General features: G+C 33.1%; 2 protein-coding genes across 2 annotated transcripts in view; one reads left to right on the top strand and one right to left on the bottom strand.

The window, feature by feature from the left end:
* Positions 1-1,789: 1,789 nt before the first annotated feature.
* LOC134235972 (ubiquitin thioesterase OTUB1-like) lies at positions 1,790-20,616 on the bottom strand. The gene is made up of 8 exons (XM_062718152.1): positions 20,567-20,616; positions 16,138-16,190; positions 15,637-15,735; positions 10,193-10,311; positions 8,492-8,576; positions 8,054-8,154; positions 3,141-3,231; positions 1,790-1,807 (listed from the first exon to the last, which is right to left on the bottom strand). Exons 1-8 carry the CDS (start codon positions 20,595-20,597, stop codon positions 1,790-1,792), a joined length of 597 nt encoding a protein of 198 aa, XP_062574136.1. The 5' UTR covers positions 20,598-20,616.
* The window catches only part of LOC134235963 (adenylate cyclase type 10-like), a 43,748-nt gene continuing 43,250 nt past the window's right edge, over positions 20,599-21,096 (top strand). Inside the window, exon 1 of the mRNA XM_062718142.1 lies at positions 20,599-20,724. Within this exon, the coding sequence (XP_062574126.1) occupies positions 20,715-20,724 (10 nt within the window). The 5' untranslated portion in view covers positions 20,599-20,714. The remainder of the gene's footprint in view (positions 20,725-21,096) is intronic.

The following is a 21,096-nucleotide window of genomic DNA, read 5'->3' as shown; positions in this document are numbered from 1 at the left end:
AAAAACTATTGCAATTAATGTCTTTTTATTTTTTTCTTTTATTGTCGATTTTTAAGCAGAATTTGACAATTTTTCATGAAGTTCAAACTTTCCTAAATTTAAAAAACTTTGATACCACAAAGCTAATGTATATAAAAATAAACACATAGGGTAAATCACAGAAACATTTTAGTGTCTCACAGAAAAGAAATAAGATTAAACAATAACAATGTAAACACAGAATTGGTCTATCTCACACCCCACTGTAAACACTAAAATAAACTATAACGCAGGTCAAGAGTGAGGCACCACCGGGTTTCGGGAAGTTACACAGACCCTTCCCCGCGAGCCCACCCTTTCCAGGGTGGAGGTCAGGGCTATAATCTGTATGTGGTCGCTCTCTTTACAATATGCCACCTCCAAAATACAATTTTTACAAATAGCATATATATATTGTGTAAAATGGGAGAGGAGAAAAGTGCAGCGGATATGACCAGAGATTCAGGGGGCCCAGCTTCGAATTCCGGTCTGGTCCACTGCATTTTGCTCCTCTCTGGTTACAATTGAAATGTGATTGTATTTGGAATTTAGAGAGTTTTTTTCAAATGTGTATTTATTTATCTATTTCTATGTAAATTCTGGGTAAACCCATTGGGTGACTTTGCTCAGGGAAAATACTGTTTTTTTTTAAATGATTATTGGGTAATACATGTATAAGTTAAGGGCATGATGTTGGGATATGTATGTGAAAGGCAATGTCCTTGAAAAAAAGTTATTATCCCCCCCCCCTCCCCCCCCCCCCCCCTGATGGATTGTATACTATTTCCTTTTTTTTTTTTTTTTGTTTGTAACTTTTCCAGGATATATTTGTAACACACAAAAATGCTAGTGTATCACTTTAATATTTTTCTACTATAAATATTTATGCAGATATTGATTATTGTCTTGTATCAAAAAAAATTCAATTGGTTATTTTGAATGTCTTTTTATTTATTTTCTTTTATTGTCGATTTTCAAATAAATAACTCAAATAATTTAAAACCAGTTCCTGGAAAGTTTTTGTGGAATAATGAAAAAATTACACAAAAATATTCACAGCAAACTATTCCAAATTAAATTTTCATTTTTGCATAAATAGTGATTCCTCTCTAAAGCCTTCAGCTCAACACTTGTTGAATGTGCAAAAATATCGCTAAACTTATAAGAGAGGACCTCTATAAAACACGTAAAATAAACACATACATACAGTATATGTTCCATAAACAGAAAAAATTATGAAAAACATTTTAATGGAGAATATAGGAAAATGTTCTCACAAGAAAAGAAATTATGAAATTTGAAAAAATTACAGAAACACATGTAAACATTAATAACAATATTAATAAAAATCCAAAGTCATTCTGGAAATTACTATAAATTACAATACGCCAAATTTCTCTCATGATGTTCACACTGCAGTTTTATCAGTTTTTTAAAAAACTTAACAAAGCCCAACAATCACACATAAAAGTATAATAGATAAATTTCATGTCAGAAAAACTACATCATAACCATTTCCTGGCCTGTACACTGTGAAATAGGAATGTTACCACTGAAAAATGGAAAGAGTTCTTCTATAGATATGATATCAAATGAAATGTTAAAAAATGGTGATTACACTGGTTTAACTTTATACTTCCCCGGTATATTCCAAAAAGTTGGACTCCACCCTGTATAAGTCGGCACCCCCTAGGGTATATCAATTACTTCAAATCAGGAAAACTATAATACTGGCTACTTGAATGGTCGCTCTCTTTAAGTGAAAACCAAATTAGGAAAATTCCACCTCCTGAAAAACAATAAAGAACCAAAAACAAAAAGGTTTATGCTGCTTTTATTGTCTGAAAAGCATTTGACACTGTATGGAGATTAGGTTTATTTTATAAACTTCTTGAATGTAATATTTCCCAAAAAATGTACCATAAACCATTACAGTCTGAACAGAATGGATTAAGTGATGTATTCAACATGTGGTGTCACCATAAACCATGTTTTTACAGTCCATGACTTAAAAAATGGAAATTGTGATCCTGTACCATAAACAATATTCATGTAAATTGTCTGTTATATGCAGATGATATTGTAATCTTCCCAAAAGCGGTTTACAACATTACCATAAACCATTACAGTCTGAACAGAATGAATTATCCCCCAACATTACCATAAACCATTACAGTCTGATTTACAGAATGAAGTATCCAACAGCTGTGCTTATTGAAAAGGCCAAAAAGCATTACCATAAACCATTACAGTCTGAACAGAATCTTTGAAGTACTCCCCCCAACATTACCATAAACCATTACAGTCTGAACAGAATTCATTAAAGTATCCCCAACATTACCATAAACCATTACAGTCTGAACAGAATTCTGAAGTTTACCCCCCAACATTACCATAAACCATTACAGTCTGAACAGAATGAAGTACAGGTTCCCCAACATTACCATAAAATACTATATATTGTGTAATGGGAGAGGAGAGAAATGCAGCGGACCTGACCGGAGATTCAGGAGGCCCAGCTTCGAATTCCGGTCTGGTCCACTGCATTTTGCTCTTCTCCAGTTACAATGGATATGTGATTGTATTTGGACTCTTATTTACAGCTTTTAATTTTTTTCAAATACCCGATATGTATAACATATCTATCCATTATATATAAATTCTGATCGATAAACCCATTGACTTGACTCTGCTTTAATACAGTTTTTTTAACTTCCAATCATTTATGCAACATAAACAAGTAAAAAGGGTGAATCAGCTCACAAATTATCTTATATTACCACTTTGGAGCCCCCGATTAATGATAACTGACATTTATCAGAACAATGACCTCAAATTCTGTGTCAAATACACACCAGGTCAGACATTTTGTGGAATGCTCTGGGTAATGTACTGAGGAGTAAACCATTTTCTGCCCCGAGTATACTATATTTGATAGCTTGTTACGGACTTTGATACCCAACCTTTACTTTCCTAAATACATGTCTACATAAGATAAAGTGGTTTAACTGGGACATTTAAACACGTGTATAACCTATCCATGTCTGCAATAAAATCTTCATTTTGTTGATTATCAGTCTAAGTGATTTCTTAATACGATGACAATATATTTCAATCCCTACCTGATTGCAGAACTCCTTAATTCCTCTTTCTCCTTCAATGAAATTACTGAAAAATTCAGCCTCCTTTTGCAGATGACCAGAAACAACCAACCTACAAAATTTCACTTTTTTATAGACATAACATTATGAAGTAACCAGACTCATAACTTATAGTATACATATATTGTATTTTTAAAAAAAAGTTATTTTTGCAGTTGCAATGGCTTCAGATCTAAAGCTCAGCAATTTAAAGAAATAAACTAGCTGTAGATAGTATAAAAAAAATTATTACAGATCTGGAGCTCATTGGTGTGAACAAATAGATGGTTCAGATCTGTAGCTCACTGGTGTGAACAAATTAGATGATGCAGATCTGTATCTCATTGGTGTGAACAAATTAGATGGTGCAGATCTGAGATTTACTCTAATCCTAACCCTGGTGTGAACGAATTAGATGGTTCAGATCTGTAGCTCACTGGTGTAAACAAATAGATGGTTCAGATCTGTAGCTCATTGGTATGAACAAATAAGATGGTTCAGATCTGTAGCTTATTGGTGTGAACAAATTAAATTGTTCAGATCTGTAGCTCACTGAAGTAAACAAATTAGATGATGCAGATCTGTAGCTCATTGTTGTGAACAAATTAGAAGATGCAGATCTGAGATTCACTGTTACCCTAACCATGGTGTGAACAAATTAGATGGTTCATATCTGTTGATCACTGGTTTGAACAAATTAGATGGTTCAGATCTGTAGATCACTGGTGTGAACAAATGAGATGGTGCAGATCTGTAGCTCATTGGTGTGAACAACATAGATGGTGCAGATGTGAGATTCACCCTAACCCTAACCCTGGTGTGAACAAATTAGATGGTTCAGATCTGTAGCTCATTGGTATGAACAAATCAGATGATTCAGATCTGAGATTCATTGGGTGAACAAATTAGATGGTTCAGATCTGTAGCTTATTGGTGTGAACAAATTAGATAGTTCAGGTCTGTAGCTCACTGGTGTGAACAAATTAGATGGTGCAGATCTGTAGCTCATTGGTGGGAACAAATAAGATGATGCAGATCTGTAGCTCATTGGTGTGAACAAATTAGATGATGCAGATGTGAGATTCACAAAACCCTAACCCTGGTGTGAACAAATTAGATGGTTCAGATTTGTAGCTCATTCATGTAAACTAATTAGATAGTTATGATCTGTAGATCATTGGTGTGAACAAATTAGATGGTGCAGATCGCAGATCTGTAGATGTGTGTGGAATGAAGAATTAAATGAAGCATGACAAAAATATAGGATCAGTTTCCATGATTTGTGGTTGGATATGCATTAGGCATAGGCAAGGGGATAAAACACAGAGGTTGGATGAAAATCATCAAAGAAGATTCTTTTATCAAGCTTTATACATACTTATCAGTTTTTTTACGCCGATATTTAACACATTTCAACAGAGTTGGCAGGGATATAGTTATAAATACGCTTGTGTGTGAGTTAACATTGCCGTGTGCAAAACAGAAATATTATTTGCATTGGGATCAATGTCAAATACTGCCTTGATTAATTACAGATCTACATGCTTTTTTGGGAGTAGATCGACCATATTCCCCTTTGTGTTGCCTTTGCTTTTTTAAAATATATAAATCCACTGAATATTACTTCATTACTTTATGCAAAAATCATTGTGACATCACAAGTGCTATATGAAAAACAATATCCAATGAGTAATACCCTTAGGATAAAGGGGTAAACATCTAACATGTGATAAAGTTGGTTAATAAGAAACCACATAACAACACATTATGTATGGACACAGTGTTTTACATTAATTTTTTTTAATTTCAATTTAAACTGTTAATTATAGCTTTTCAAGAGTATAATTTTTGTCACAGGAATGGGGACATGTTTTAGAATGTAGTACATCATGCATTAAATGCAAAAACTAAACTTTTTTCTGTTTGAAATATTTTATTGTTTGTCACAATATAAATCAACACATACAGTCAATTCTCAGACATACCGCCATGTTTCCCCAGAACGTTGATATAAAATTCTATAACAAATTAAATGCAAACAAACGTCCATTTTTAAGTGTCAATTATCTCGATAATACCGCCACAGGTGCGTGTTGTCAAGCGCGGCTCATTGGTTATGACAATGTTGTAAAGCATGTAAAGGCAGACAAGGTACATGCAATTAAGTAATTAAACAAAAATTAGTAAACAATAATTTTAACATGAACTGTTATAATAATTTTATTTCTGTTTATTAAAAATCATTTAGTCATGGGTTCGCCACGAAAGCGGTCCTTGTTAAAGTGAGCCGATAACGATATTATTTTGATGATCTCTGCCTTAAACGATGCTGAAAAAAATAATTATACAGTATAATCAATGATGCCATAAACAGTGAATTTATTGAAGAATTCACATACTGCAATATATCACGACGATGCTAAGCATAGAGTATCAATTTTGTTTTGCTTATACATAAAAAAATTACAAATCTTTAAATTTAGTGTAATTTTATATACATGTTCATGTAATAATAAGAATAGAACCTAACTCTACTTGTTTCCTAAAAATGGGAAATTCAATTCATCGCCAAATTCGTTATACCGCCATGATTTCTATATTACAAAAGGTGGCGGTTTATCGAGAATTAACTGTACTTGGAATGATAAAGTATCAATGGCTTTGCTGTTCTACAGAAAGTAAATATGCATAAGGTAAAACCTGCTCCCTGCCCTGTCACACCAAGATGTGTCCCCAGGAGATTTTACAGCATTGTTAAATTTTTCAAATCACTGTGAAATCGCAGGGAAAATACACAATTTCTCTAAAATTTTCACAATATAAAGACGTCACAGAGTCCTTATAGCAATCAGTGTGTTTCTACAGCTTTTTTGCAGCAAGCTACTGTGTCCCCATGGAGATATTTTGGCATCTGACTGCACTTCTGCAGAGTTTACACAGCGTGCCAGGAGTTGTCATCTCGCATACACATATTAAATGTTAAGTATGGAAGTACATGTATCAACTGATCAAAAGTTAATGGCCGAAGTTAAATTTTGGTAATTTTGGATAAGAGTGGGTCAAACTCTAAGGTCAATGTCAAGAGGTCAAATTGGTACCCAAAAGGAAGGTCCTGTCACAAGGAATATGCCTGTGAAATATGAAAGCCATAGCCCATCCACTCAAATTCTCTTGAAAACAAGAAAAAGCATCCAGAATTATTTTTGAAAGAAAAAGAGTTGGGGGCTTTGATGCCCACTCTGACATTAAGAAGCTCCTTTCTTTTTATTTTATTATCATAAGTTTTTATAAATGTGCATTTTTGCTGAAAAATCTGATGACACTGCAGGATTTCATCAAGTCAGAGAGAAAGTGTTGTGTTTAACCTTAAGGGTGAATTGTTGTTAAAAGAAAATGAGGTGAAAAGTTGTTAGAAAACATTAAAACTGTTAGTATGAGAAAAGTATAAATAGACTTTATTCAGGTATTTCTAGGCCACAATTTGAATGAATTTTTATCTATCATACATAAGGAAGTTCTCAAATAAGTGGTAAACTCTCTCACTTTCAACTTAAAATTTTACTCTTTGTTCCTATGTTGCTAATAGTAAATCCACCTGTCATCCAATATAATAAACATTAATAGGGCTGGGTACCAGCTGGGAATTTCATATGGCAATATACTGTGATATTTTGTATGTAAGCCATCTATCTTGCAATATTTTCAATAACCCGTTATGCATAAATTATCCCACGTTTCCAACTATCGTTGATGTCCCTAGCATACTCTACTAACTAGACAGTGATTCCTTATATTTCCATTCCATGGTGAAATAAATTTGTAAATTTAGATCTTAAAAATGTAGACTAATAGAATAAATAGATTTATATTATACAATGCCTCCTATGTCAATTTCAATAGTGCCCGCCCATTGCCATCAAACACAAAGAGAGTCGCACAAGACTTGCATGCATATCTGGCCTCCTCAGCATCAGACACAAAGACAGACACACAAGATTTACATGCACGTTAGGCGAAATTTACATGCCAGTAGAATGAACAAGAAATCAAATCAACTAAATCCTTTCAAAGAGTTATAACAGTGAAAACAAATAGAAATGGGAATATATAGTAATCAAGGTTTGACACATGGTGTCTAATCTTGACTATTTGGGTATAGTGCATGCAAAGTACAACACTATTGTTTTCTTATTTATACTAACTGCTGCATAAAAACGACATTAATTTTTTTCCACATTGGACAGACAATCTTAAAGTACATGTATTGAGTTCAGTTCCCAGCATGGGTGATGTTAGATTTTGTTTAGAAAAAGAAGCAGTGCACTTTCTTTTTGCATAGTATGCTTACACCAATAAATCCTAAGAACACTATGTGAAACTATTTAGGTATTGATTCTATAGAAACAACTGTCAGAAAGCTAACAGTAACTTAATTGATCTAACTATTGGTAACACTTTGAGTTGACAGGGTCAGATCATCATCGAACAAGTTGTGAAGCCTCACGTTTGATCTGATGATCCTCACCTGTCAACATGATTTGACATGGCTCTTCCGATCAAGTTTCTGTTATAATGATAATTCTTTTATATATACCCATCTACAATTAACAAGATGTATTTTAAACAGGGTATTCATTACCTATATGTGTCAACCTCTATTTTAAAATAACTTGTTTATAGTGAGTAAATCATTATTTTTTAACACCCTTGAAGATGAGCCCATTATTGTTATTAGATAAATCTCCACAGTCAAACAAGCTGATCTAGATGACATTTAACAATTGGAAGGGGCATAACTCTTTGTCAAGCTAAATCCTTGAAGAGAAAAAAAAACATATATTAAAATAAGCATTTGATGAGAGTTTATATCTTTAATGTACAATACATAACCCTACCTTAGGAAGACCACCAGATAATCCGACAGTCCCTGGTCATTAAAGGTTTGTAGTAACTCATCTAATGTACATGTCTCCAATTTGTTCACTACATCCATGAACTGAAAGACAATCATAAAGTCTCAATCTTGTAAATGGGGTGAAATGGTTCAACTTTCTTTTACCTGAATTTCAGAATGTTTGATATAAAAACATATACAACTACTAGAACATCAATTTTTCAATCTGACAAGATGTGGCTGAAATTTATACCACATCAGCACATGGATATCACACCAGAAAGACCTACTTGATGTGAGTGTATGCAATATCTAAACTGAGCAGACAGTCAACATCCTAGTTTTCAGGATATACTGTACCGATTGACATATTTTAGGGGGAATTCATTTTTTTTTAAATACTGGATATAAATAAAACAGGTAAAGTACACTAACTCACATTTTCATGAAAATCATCAATAGTAAATTCTGGAAATCCTAATTGAATTAAACCATCTCTTGTCTTTTGGGCTACTTCTTTAAATCTACAAAAAAGATAAAATGATGTAACATAATGATATTAATATTAGCAAAAATGTAATCAACAATGTGTTCCATTAACACAAATGCCAAAATGAGTTGCCATTTCTAATGAAAAACTGACTCAGACAATGCACTTTTTTCTGCCAGTGACCTTGAACTTGCCTTAATGAATACTGGTCAAGGTCCTAAAACAGTATAAACTCCAGTGATAATATTTCTCCATTACAAGAAAAGCCAGAATAAGAACTGAACTTTTTAAAAAGAGACTTTGAAATGACTTTGGTTCATAGGCATGACACACTTTGGTTTTTGTTAAAGACAGGTGATACAGACAAACTTTTGTCAACACTTGAGTCATTTTGTTTTGAGTAAAATGAACAAGTTTCACTGCATAGTTTTTATTTTTCATTCAAAATTTCAAAATAATCGAATTTGAAGTGAAAAAAAAATTGTATAGATTAACAAGGATGGTTGCAAAAAGTTTGAATTTTGAATACATAGAAGATCCAATTATTTGCATCATTTGCAAAAGTAGACCCAAAAATATATACCAATCCAGGAATCCATTTCTTTTTTGTTTGTATCATCTGTCCATAATGTTAGTGCAAATGTTAAACCCCAATACATGCACTTTGCATAAAAGAGCTATGGAATGTAAAGGAATTATACAATACTCTGAAATTACCCTTGAACAAGTGACCTTTTCAAAATATACCCTCCTAATCTTTCTGTGAAGTATGAAGGTTAATGTTTCTCCATCAGAAAGTTATGGACAAGATACAACTACATTTCTTCTCACCAGAGACCTTGAACTTGCCATAATGACTTTGCTTAAGGTCCACTTGCTGCAATAATGTTACCCTCTCCGATTTTTTTAAATCTGATGTTTTCTGGAGGAGAGGGCTACATTACAGCTAAAAGTCAACAAGTCATGTATCCTCTTTCAACATATTTCCATTCGAGAGTAAATGTATCAAAATGAAGCAAACACTTTTCTTCCAGTGACCTTGCACATTCTTAGGTCTGAAGCAATCTTTGTGTCAAGTATCAGCTATCAATGTTTCTCCATTGGATGCTAGGCAAGAACAAGAATTTCATAGTTTTTTAAAGTGAATCTGATTATTTTTTTACAGAAATTATAAGGAATAAGTAATAACTGATCTTCAGATAGCAACAAAAATACATCGACCTTGGCTTTTAACTTATTGAAAACATGCACATTCTCCAAATTATCAATTTGAAGTAAATGTGATACATGTATAATTTATTAAAATGGAATTTTTAATTAACATGGAATATTAATCATCAGCGTAATCCGATGTATACTTGTAATTATGGCCTGGCCATGTCAAGGCCCGATTGTGACTCTGATTTGGAGTCACTATCGCACTTTGGAGTCTTACATTGATATAAAGAGATTCATTTCAATGTTCTTTCGCTAACAAAGGCATCTGGTTCTGAGGCCATAAAACTTAGACAAGCTCACTTTTGATCTCAGTCTCACTTAAACAAATGGAATATATAGGGGAAAAGTGAGACTGAAATCAAAAGTGAGCTCATCTAAGTTTTATATCCCACAGGCCTAAAACAATTAAGTGAAAGATAAAAGTTCTCTCACCTGTTATAATCTGATTTGTCTTCCAGTAATGTTTCAAAATATCGGAATCCAAATGCTCGGTAGAAACAGTTACCATCACCTCTTACTTTGCGCACACATGAGAAACGATTTTTTAAATCCTGCAATATACAATATAAGCATATTAATATACTTATTTTGGAGCTATCATTTAACAGCCAAGAATAAGCAGTTTTGCAAGGCAACCAGACACATGAACTGAATTTTATCCTTAGATTCCTGCCAATCAAGGCGCAGATTTCAAATTGCTGTTTGGTATCCGTTGAATATAAAAATACCATTTTAGTGGTACATGTACTTGCATAATCTACCAAGGTCATGTTTGGAGCATACTAGACAAAAAAGCTTGTCAATGAGCTTTAAAAGCATGAAAATTTGCATTCATTTTATTAATACCATGATTCATAGCTGCATATTAAAATGTTATGTGAATGAATTTGAGCCTTAAGTGGAGAATTCTCTCTGAAGCTTACTTGTATATAAATAAACTCAATCACCTTAAGGTCAGATTCTTCTCTGGTTTCTGACTAGATGGAATATTCAAATTAAATTTGTTGATATGTCTTATATATTTAGATGTAAGAGATTTAAAAGACCATATTTTTCTTTCCTCATCACAATATTAGTTATTACAACTTTGAATAGAAATGGTAAACTGCGTTTGAAAACTAGCAGGGACTATATTTTTGGCGGAATGGTGGCGTATGAAAATTTCTGCCTCTCAAAATTATTATAGAACATTGAATTTAGTTATAATTTTTACGCAATCAAAGACTAGATGAAATTTTCAAATGTAAGTTAAATTAATAACAAGAGGCCCAGGGGCCACAGCGCTCACCTGAGCACATCAGGCTTGAATTTACTCCCCCCCCCCTTCCAGGCGTTCATCATTTGAACAAACTAGAATCTACACTACCTGAGGATGATTCCATATAAATACCCCGGGTATCACTAATCATAGCTTTGAAGTACTTGAAAAGAAGATTTTAAAATGTTTCCCTATATATCCCTATGTAAAACTTGGGTCGGCCATTTTGGCCCCACCCTATCCCCAGGGCCGGGGGTCATGATTTGAAAAAACTTGAATCTACACTACCTGAGGATGATTCCACATGAGTTTCATCTTTCCTGGCCCAGTGGAAGTTGAGAAGGATTTTTAAAAATATTTCCTATATATTCCTATGTAAAACTTGGGTCAGCCATTTTGGCCCCATCCTTGCCCCGGGGGTCATGATTTGAACAAACTTGAATCTACACTACCTAAGGATGATTCCACATGAGTTTCATCTTTCCTGGCCCAGTGGTTCTGGAGAAGAAGATTTTTAAAGATTTTTCTTATATATTCCTATGTAAAACTAGGGTCAGCCATTTTGGCCCCATCCTTGCCCCGGGGGTCATGATTTGAACAAACTTGAATCTACACTACCTGAGGATGATTCCACATGAGTTTCATCTTTCCTGGCCCAGTGGTTCTGGAGAAGAAGATTTTTAAAGATTTTTCCTATATATTCCTATGTAAAACTTGGGTCGGCCATTTTGGCCCCACCCTATCCCCAGGGCCGGGGGTCATGATTTGAACAAACTTGAATCTACACTACCTAAGGATGATTCCACATGAGTTTCATCTTTCCTGGCCCAGTGGTTCTGGAGGAGAAGATTTTTAAAGATTTTTCCTATATATTCCTATGAAAAACTTGGGTCTGCCATTTTGGCCCCACCCTTGGCCCAGGGGTCATGATTTGAACAAACTTGAATCTACACTACCTGAAGATGATTCCACATGAGTTTTATCTTTCCTGTCCTAGTGGTTCTTGAGAAGAAGATTTTTAAAGATTTTTCTTATATATTCCTATGAAAAACTAGGGTCGGCCATTTTGGCCTCATCTTTGCCCCGGGGGTCATGATTTGAACAAACTTGAATCTACACTACCTAAGGATGCTTCCACATGAGTTTCATCTTTCCTGGCCCAGTGGTTCTGTAGAAGAAGATTTTTAAAGATTTTTCCTATATATTCCTATGTAAAACTTGGGTCGGCCATTTTGGCCTTACCCTTGCCCCGGGGGTCATGATTTGTAAAAACTTGAATCTACACTACCTGAGGATGCTTCCACATGAGTTTCATCTTTCCTAGCCCAGTGGTTCTGTAGAAGAAGATTTTTAAAGATTTTTCCTATATATTCCTATGAAAAACTTGGGTCTGCCATTTTGGCCCCACCCTTGGCCCAGGGGTCATGATTTGAACAAACTTGAATCTACACTACCTGAAGATGATTCCACATGAGTTTTATCTTTCCTGTCCTAGTGGTTCTTGAGAAGAAGATTTTTAAAGATTTTTCTTATATATTCCTATGAAAAACTAGGGTCGGCCATTTTGGCCTCATCTTTGCCCCGGGGGTCATGATTTGAACAAACCTGAATCTACACTACCTAAGGATGCTTCCACATGAGTTTCATCTTTCCTGGCCCAGTGGTTCTGTAGAAGAAGATTTTTAAAGATTTTTCCTATATATTCCTATGTAAAACTTGGGTCGGCCATTTTGGCCTCACCCTTGCCCCGGGGGTCATGATTTGTAAAAACTTGAATCTACACTACCTGAGGATGCTTCCACATGAGTTTCATCTTTCCTAGCCCAGTGGTTCTGGAGAAGAAGATTTTTAAAGATTTTTCCTATATATTCCTATGTAAAACTTGGATCGGCCATTTTGGCCCCACCCTTGCCCCGGAGGTCATGATTTGAACAAACTTGAATCTACACTACCTGAGGATGCTTCCACATGAGTTTCATCTTTCCTGGCCCAGCGGTTCTGGAGAAGAAGATTTTTTAAAAATGCCATTAATTTTTAACAAATTCATGATTATCTCCCCTTGGAATAGGGCGTGGCCCTTCATATGAACAAACTTGAATCCCCTTTACCCAAGGATACTTTGTGCTAAGTTTGGTTGAAATTGGCCCAGTGGTTCTTGAGAATAAGATGAAAATATGGAAAGTTTACAACAACGACAATGACAACGACGACAGACAACGGACAAATTTTGATCAGAAAAGCTCACTTGAGCCTTCGGCTCAGGTGAGCTAATAAGGGACTAAAGTTTCAAAATATATCAAATAAATAAGATTTTTCACACATACTAGAACTATGTAGGCTTTTAAATGCTTCAAATCTAAGTACAGATTTGAGCCAAAAATCCGTAAAAGTGTTATTTCTCTCTTAGTAAATGATCAAAACTTTTAGTTTTTGTATCATTTTGTACCTTTATGTGACAACTTTACTATATGTGAAAATTGGAATAAGTTAAATATAGGAAGCATATAAAAATAACTAATAAATCCTAAAAATTTAAGAAAAGTAGAGGAAATTCTGATTAGCAAATATCCATTTTATTTAAATTATCGATGTCAATTGGTAATATCATCTTATATGCCCTATAAACATTCCTTCTTTTTAATTACAAGTAGGGATCGCATGATTGGAAACAGTAATTTTTTATTCTTAATGTCCAGGAAAAAGGTAATGACCTTGACCTGACCTTGCCTCTAATATTAAACAGTCAAACTTAATCTCACTGATACCATCACATAGTGATATTGTCCTCTTGATTCTGTGAAAATTTTATTAATTTTTAAATACAAGAAATGTGAGAAGAATCCTACTTTAAAGATACCGAATTCATTTATTTCAGCTGCTAATACTCACTAAGATCCTTTTTTTTTATCAACTTAGCATAAACATGTACGTGTATGTATCGCTTAACAGTAAACGAAATAATTCAGAATTAGTAATTAGTTTTTTGTGTATATTTTATATAAGCTTGTGATACCTGTACTTTGTGTATACTTTATATAAACTTGTGATACCTGCAGTGTATACTTTATATAAGCTTGTGATACCTGTACTTTGTGTATACTTTATATAAGCTTGTGATATCTGTGCTTTGTGTATACTTCATTTGAGCTTGTGATACCTGTGCTTTGTGTATACTTTATATAAGCTTGTGATACCTGTAGTGTATACTTTATTTGAGCCTGTGATTCCTTTACGTTGTGTATACTTTATTCTAGTTTGTGATACCTTGTACTTAGTGTATACTTTATATAAACTTATGATACCTGTACTTTGTGTATACTTTATATGAGCTTGTGATACCTGTACTTTGTGTATACTTTATATAAGCTTGTGATACCTGTACTTTGTGTATACTTTATATGAGCTTGTCCTGCACTTTGTGTATACTTTATATAAGCTTGTGATACCTGTACTTTGTGTATACTTTATATAAGCTTATGATACTAGTACTTTGTGTATACTTTATATGAGCTTGTGATACCTATACTTTGTGTAAACTTTATATGAGCTTGTGATACCTGGTACTTTGTGTATACTTTATATAAGATTGTGATACCTGTACTTTGTGTATACTTTATATGAGCTTGTGATACCTGTACTTTGTGTATACTTTATATGAGCTTGTGATACCTGTACTTTGTGTATACTTTATATGAGCTTGTGATACCTGTACTTTGTGTATACTTTATATAAGCTTGTAATACCTGTACTTTGTGTATACTTTATATGAGCTTGTGATACCTGTGTTTGTGTATACTTTATATGAGCTTGTGATTGTACTTTGTGTATACTTTATATAAGCTTGTGATACCTGTACTTTGTGTATACTTTATATGAGCTTGTGATACCTGCACTTTGTGTATACCTTATATGAGCTTGTGATACCTGTACTTTGTGTATACTTCATATAAGCTTGAGATACCTGTATTTTGTTTATACTTTATATAAGCTTGTGATACCTGTACTTTGTGTATACTTTATATGAGCTTGTGATACCTGTACTTTGTGTATACTTTATATGAGCTTGTGATACCTGTAGTGCATACTTTATATAAGCTTGTGATACCTGTACTTTGTGTATACTTTATTTGAGCTTATGATACCTGTACTTTGTGTATACTTTATATGAGCTTGTGATACCTGTACTTTGTGTATACTTTATATGAGCTTGAGATACCTGTACTTTGTGTATACTTTACATAAGCTTGTGATACCTGTACTCTGTGTATACTTTATATGAGCTTGTGATACCTGTAGTGTATACTTTATATAAGCTTGTGATACCTGTCTTTGTGTATACTTTATTTGAGCTTGTGATACCTGTACTTTGTGTATACTTTATATGAGCTTGTGATACCTGTACCTTGTGTATACTTTATATGAGCTTGTGATACCTGTACTTTGTGTATACTTTATATGAGCTTGTGATACCTGTACTTTGTGTATGCTTTATATAAGCTTGTGATACCTGTACTTAATGTATACTTTATATGAGCTTGTGATACCTGTACTTTGTGTATACTTTATATAAGCTTGAGATACCTGTATTTTGTTTATACTTAATATGAGCTTGTGATACCTGTATTTTGTGAAGGTAAATTTGATCTTCCTCTGAATACTCAGCACTGAACTCATCGAAGCTAATTCTGTTGCTGATTAAGGCTTGAGTCCTGGCAATCTATAAAACACCATAAAATGATACAACAAATAAGAACTATGATTATCCAAATATGTAAAGATAGCACTTGCAAATGCAATAAATAATGAAAAAAACAAAACAAAACAAAACAAAGAACACATGTTCACATATTCCATTTATAAGAAACACAATAACGATGAACAGACTGACACAGTGTCATTAAAATTTGAAACAACATTATAAAGTTGAATGTGTGTAAAACTTGGAAAAAAATTGCATTCAATATGGTACAAAGGTATAAGCCAACTGTTTTCAAAAACATAATACGACAGAAAGAGAGATTGAATTATGCTTCCAATCTTTGATCTTTGTGGAGATAAAAACATGGTAATAAATTATATTACATTTGTATCACATAAAATAAGGACTGATCATTCGTACCTCCTTTTCAATTTCAGACTGTTGTGCCAGAGTTGCCTCATCATAATTCTTTTCTGTATCAAATATAATACATATTGTTTATAAGTGGATTAAATAAAAATGGCCTATAAATATTAAACCAACAATCTGTGTTAAATTATTTAGATAAAAGTTTATTTTCTAGCTGAAAAATGAATTATCTATACTGTACTAGCATCACTTTTTATGCAATGTTATATTTTCCACATTAAAAAAAACAAAACAAAAGAGCTGAAGAGGCCCAAGACCCAAAATGCTCATTTGTCAGAGTCTTTTGCATTCTTCGAAAGATTTTCCCTCGATATTCCCATGATTTTTTTTTACCCCAAATCATTTGGTAAAATAGCTAAATAAAGCTATATTATATAGGTAAATTAAGCTATATAGCTAAATATAGTGATTTTCCTGGACATGTTCAGTACAGTGACTACAGTTGAAAGATCAAGGAAGAAATGTACACTACTATACATTGTACTGACTGTAGTTATCATTATAGCAATTCTTCTTTAAGATTCTATATTTATTTATTGGATGAAAACTGATAAAGTACTGTGACTACAGTTGAAAGATACGATACATCAGAAATTCTGATCAGTACTTTATTGGAAGAAGAAAGATCAAGAAAAAAATTTACTATACACTGTACTGACTGCAGTTATCATCTGAGCCGTTCCAAGCAAAAACCCCCCTTATGTAATCTGACAGAATTTTACGTCACAATAGAAAAAGCGACATCATTGTTTTGCAACAAAAACTGCGATCAAAATATATCGCGCACTGACTTCGATCTAACTTTATGCTTTGTTTTACGTCACAGAATTTTCTCCGTTGTGCTTACTGCATATTTTCTTTCATGACTATTGTCTATTTCATAACATATCTGACTCTGATTGTTGTCAAACTACATGTGCATTACACACTAAAACGACCCAAGAGTGTTCTGATTCAATACATAAAATTTGTCAACACTTCAACAATTATTCTGTTCCATGTACATGTACAATATAAGTTTTCAGTTAAACTAAATAAAACATGCAACTGTTGTTTAAAATTTAGATTTACGACACTTTCTTATTCAACAACGACAAAAAAATAATTACATGTAATGATGATATTGTGTAAAAAAAAAAATTTAAAAAGGGAGGAAGAGTAGTTTGATTTTTTTTTAATCCGAAGTCTTGGCGAAAATTCATTGGACTTCATTACATGTCAAGAAAACTGCACAGGAATTAACACCATACAAAATTGAATGACAGAATTGTTAAACCACACCAATGGCAGATCAAAATCCAGGGTATTTTTTCATTTATTGTAGACCCATAACCTCTTGGAAGAAAAGTGACACTAGTTCAGCTAACAAAGCTACATTCATTGAATAGACGTATATACATTTATATCCGACATTCTCCTTTTTTTGTTATGTGTTGAAAAGATAGATAACTTGTTAATACTGTTGTAACACCCCCCTCCCACAACCACTACCAAAAAAAATTTCAAAGAATATAAGTAATAAAGCATATATAGAAATAAACACATACCTTTTTACAAAATTTTGGAAGTTTTGAAAAGTACCGAATTTGACATGCACACGTACATTAATTATCTAATTGCGTGTCAAGTTATTCTAACCCCCCCCCTTCCACAATGCTAGATCTTGAAAAATCAGAGAGCTAGGAGTATTTGTCATAATTATTATAAACGCTTGGAAAACGTTCTGACATGTTTTTTTAAAAGTATGTGCATCGGAAAATATTAAAAAGCGTTATCATTTTTTAGTGGACCTGTACCAAGACAACTCTTTGATATTGTAGATGCAAATGTGAAAAAAATAAAATGAGAAATAATAGTTAGTTTATTTTATCAGTATATATTGAGATTCCATCAGGAGGCAATAAAATGATGGAAATCGTTGTATAAAAATGCAATTTTTAATTTACTGTTCAAATTATTATCCTTAAACAAAGTTTACAATGATACAGAATTTCAGTTTAAAGTGCTTAATGAAAGATGCAAATAAATCATTAAAAAATGAATGTTGTTGACACCACAAAGTACTAGTATGCATAATAATGTTTGTCTGAAAAGCTCCTAAATTTGTGCATGTCATTTAACATTGTGATGATATAGGCCTATATCTCATTACTTTCCATGGTTTTCTAAGTTTTTGAGTGGTCACCCATCCAAGGGTTAAACAGGCTCGCCGTTGCTTAACTTGCCTGAAATAGGGAGAGACTCTGTCGCATCACTAGAAACGCTAGCTCACTAGCGAGGCATTATTAATTCCCTATATACTGTCCGCTACAGATGTCAAACACAAAAGTCGGATATATCTTGTATAAGAAAAGGTTTCTGGATAACTTCGAAATATCTTGTATAAAAAGGTTCTAGATAATTTGTCATCTTTTATCCTTAGCAGTGAAACTTCAGGTGATGACCTTGTCTCAATATCTTAATTTAAATAGACTGTTTTTACGCTGTTAAACGTCCATCTCGAGAATTTTTAACTCACATGTCCTATAACCGGCACTTAGGTCCTTTGAGCAGTGAGGGATCTTTTTCATGCCAGCACTTACTGCGACACGGGACCGCAGTTTATACAGACTCATCCGAAGGACCGGTCTCTATGTAAATTTAACTAGAAGACAAACACAAAAGTAACCTATTCAACTCCTCCCCCCACTTTCAGAACACACGGACTCCTTGTAAGTTGGTAAGGATGGTCAGATGTTTGAATATTTGATGTTTATGAAGTGACAGAGATTGGCCAGCATTCCTCCCCCTTCTGCACACAATAGAACTAATCTTTGTATGTGTGTAAAATGTTGGGTAGACTGGGATAGAATATATTTAACTAATATATGAGAAGCATTTTATTCGAAAGACAGTCCAATGTGCAGATTTCGCACGTAAAACATGATCTCTTTTCTATAAAATTTCTTTTATGTTTTTTTTCTATGAAGACGGTATAAATCAAATGTTGTACATGTACGTTTTTTGTCTATATGGTTCAAGGATTTTAAAAATTGCTCTGAATATGCCCCTGACTTTAACGTTTTTCTTTGGTTTTTTTTGTTCTTGTTTTTTTTTTTTTTTGCTTTTGACTAACTGGTACATTTTCGGAGGACCTTTATGATATAACTGTGACATGTATGTTTTTTCAAACTTCAGATCGGATCGCATAACTGAATTAAATATTGAGAAAGTATAAGTCTGACTTTCACTTTCATAGGATTGACTCTCATAATTTTATTGTTCGATATAGATGGGGCTGTATGTTTGGCAAAATTCTATATATTAATTACATGTACGTGATTGTACTGTAGAAAATATACAATTTTTAAAAAAGTTTTTCAGGTCATGGAAAATGCATATGTATAGTTAAGCATTTAGAAAAAGGGATAAATGGTACTCATCATTTACATTGATATAGCATACTTTACAAAATCCTTTTGTTTCATTAATAAAACCGCAAGCCCCTGCCTCTTAATGCTGTCTCTTGGTCAGTGTTTTGGAGGCAAAGGTTGGACAAGTGAAATCAATTATCAAAAATAAATTAATGGGAACTAAAATATTTTTTTTGTTTTTGCTGGTTTTGAAAGATTTTTACTGAACCTAAACGGTAAAACTGAAAGTGAATTTTACTTTATAAAAGACCTATCAATTATTTTTTATGTTTTCTCTAAGTCGGCGAATCATAGGACTATTTAAACTCCATTGACATATTTTTATATTTCCATATCATTTCATATTTTCATAAAAAAGGAAGCAAAATGTATCCAACAAATAAAGAATATATATATATTAGTCAGAACGGCAGCACAATACCAAGTTATTGCGTATAAGTAATTCATTTATTTATTACGTCGCTATAACGTCGACGTCGCTACAAGAGAACATTTATACGACGTCAGCTGTTTAAATGATGCACACTTTGAGTACCTGTAAATCCGTAATGGAACAAAATACACCTGTAATATTTACAGGTTACAATCACCTGAGGTTCTACATCATTATTCATGAAAAAAGTCATTTTCGAAAATTTTTGACGTAAGGGGGGTTTTTGCTTGGAACGGCTCATCTGATCATTACAGCATTTCTTAACCTGTTTGTTTTATTAAGAAATTCTTCATTTTTAAGATATCATTCCAACAAATTAACTTAGCTAAAATATTTATTTTATTAAAAAACAAAAAAACTCATGTACCATTAGTTACACCCTCTTTTTACTCAGCAGAGTTCATAAACACAGATCTGTGCATATTCAAATCCTATTCCTAAAACACCGACGAGGAAACGTTTGATCTATGTACTTTATTTATATGTCGCAGTTGTTTTGATCTCTCTATATATACATGACCTAAAAATTGTGTACGATTCTAAAGGAAAATGTGAACGAAATTATAAATTGTACCTGGGTCAAAATGAAAATTTTCCGCCATCATGAAAAGTTCCGAATGCTCAAGAAAGTGAAAATAGATGAAATGCGAGTATATCCGAATGAATAGCCTCTGTGACGTCACAATCGCAATGTAGTGACAAAAGGCGGCACATTTCAAGAGATGGCAAAAGGTAAACTTTTATTTTTTACACTTAAAATTCACTGATTTAATGAGTTTTACGCATGCAATTAAAATGAATAACATTGTACTAATAACAATGCGTGTATTTGTTAATCTGGAATTTAGACAAAGTTAGTGTAGCGTAAGGAAATCGATGACGTAAGTTATACATGAAATTTCAATGAAATCCAAACATGACTGCAATTTCTAAGTTTATTGACACTTGACCATTTTAAAAAGCTGATTAAAGAATAAATTATTTTAAAAAAATGAATGAAAAGGAGTATAAATCAGAGACAAAAATTTCATTAATATTTCTGGAATTCCTCAATTTTCTATACACTTTATATTTTCAAATATCCAATCGTTGCTAAGGCGAATG

The sequence above is a fragment of the Saccostrea cucullata genome, unplaced genomic scaffold, assembly GCF_032062105.1.
Source record: "Saccostrea cucullata isolate Sc308-1 unplaced genomic scaffold, CSIRO_AGI_Scuc_v1 ctg236, whole genome shotgun sequence".
Taxonomy (NCBI): Eukaryota; Metazoa; Mollusca; class Bivalvia; order Ostreida; family Ostreidae; genus Saccostrea; species Saccostrea cuccullata.
Note: the sequence above shows the minus strand (reverse complement) of the source record. Positions and strands in the feature narration are given on the sequence as shown.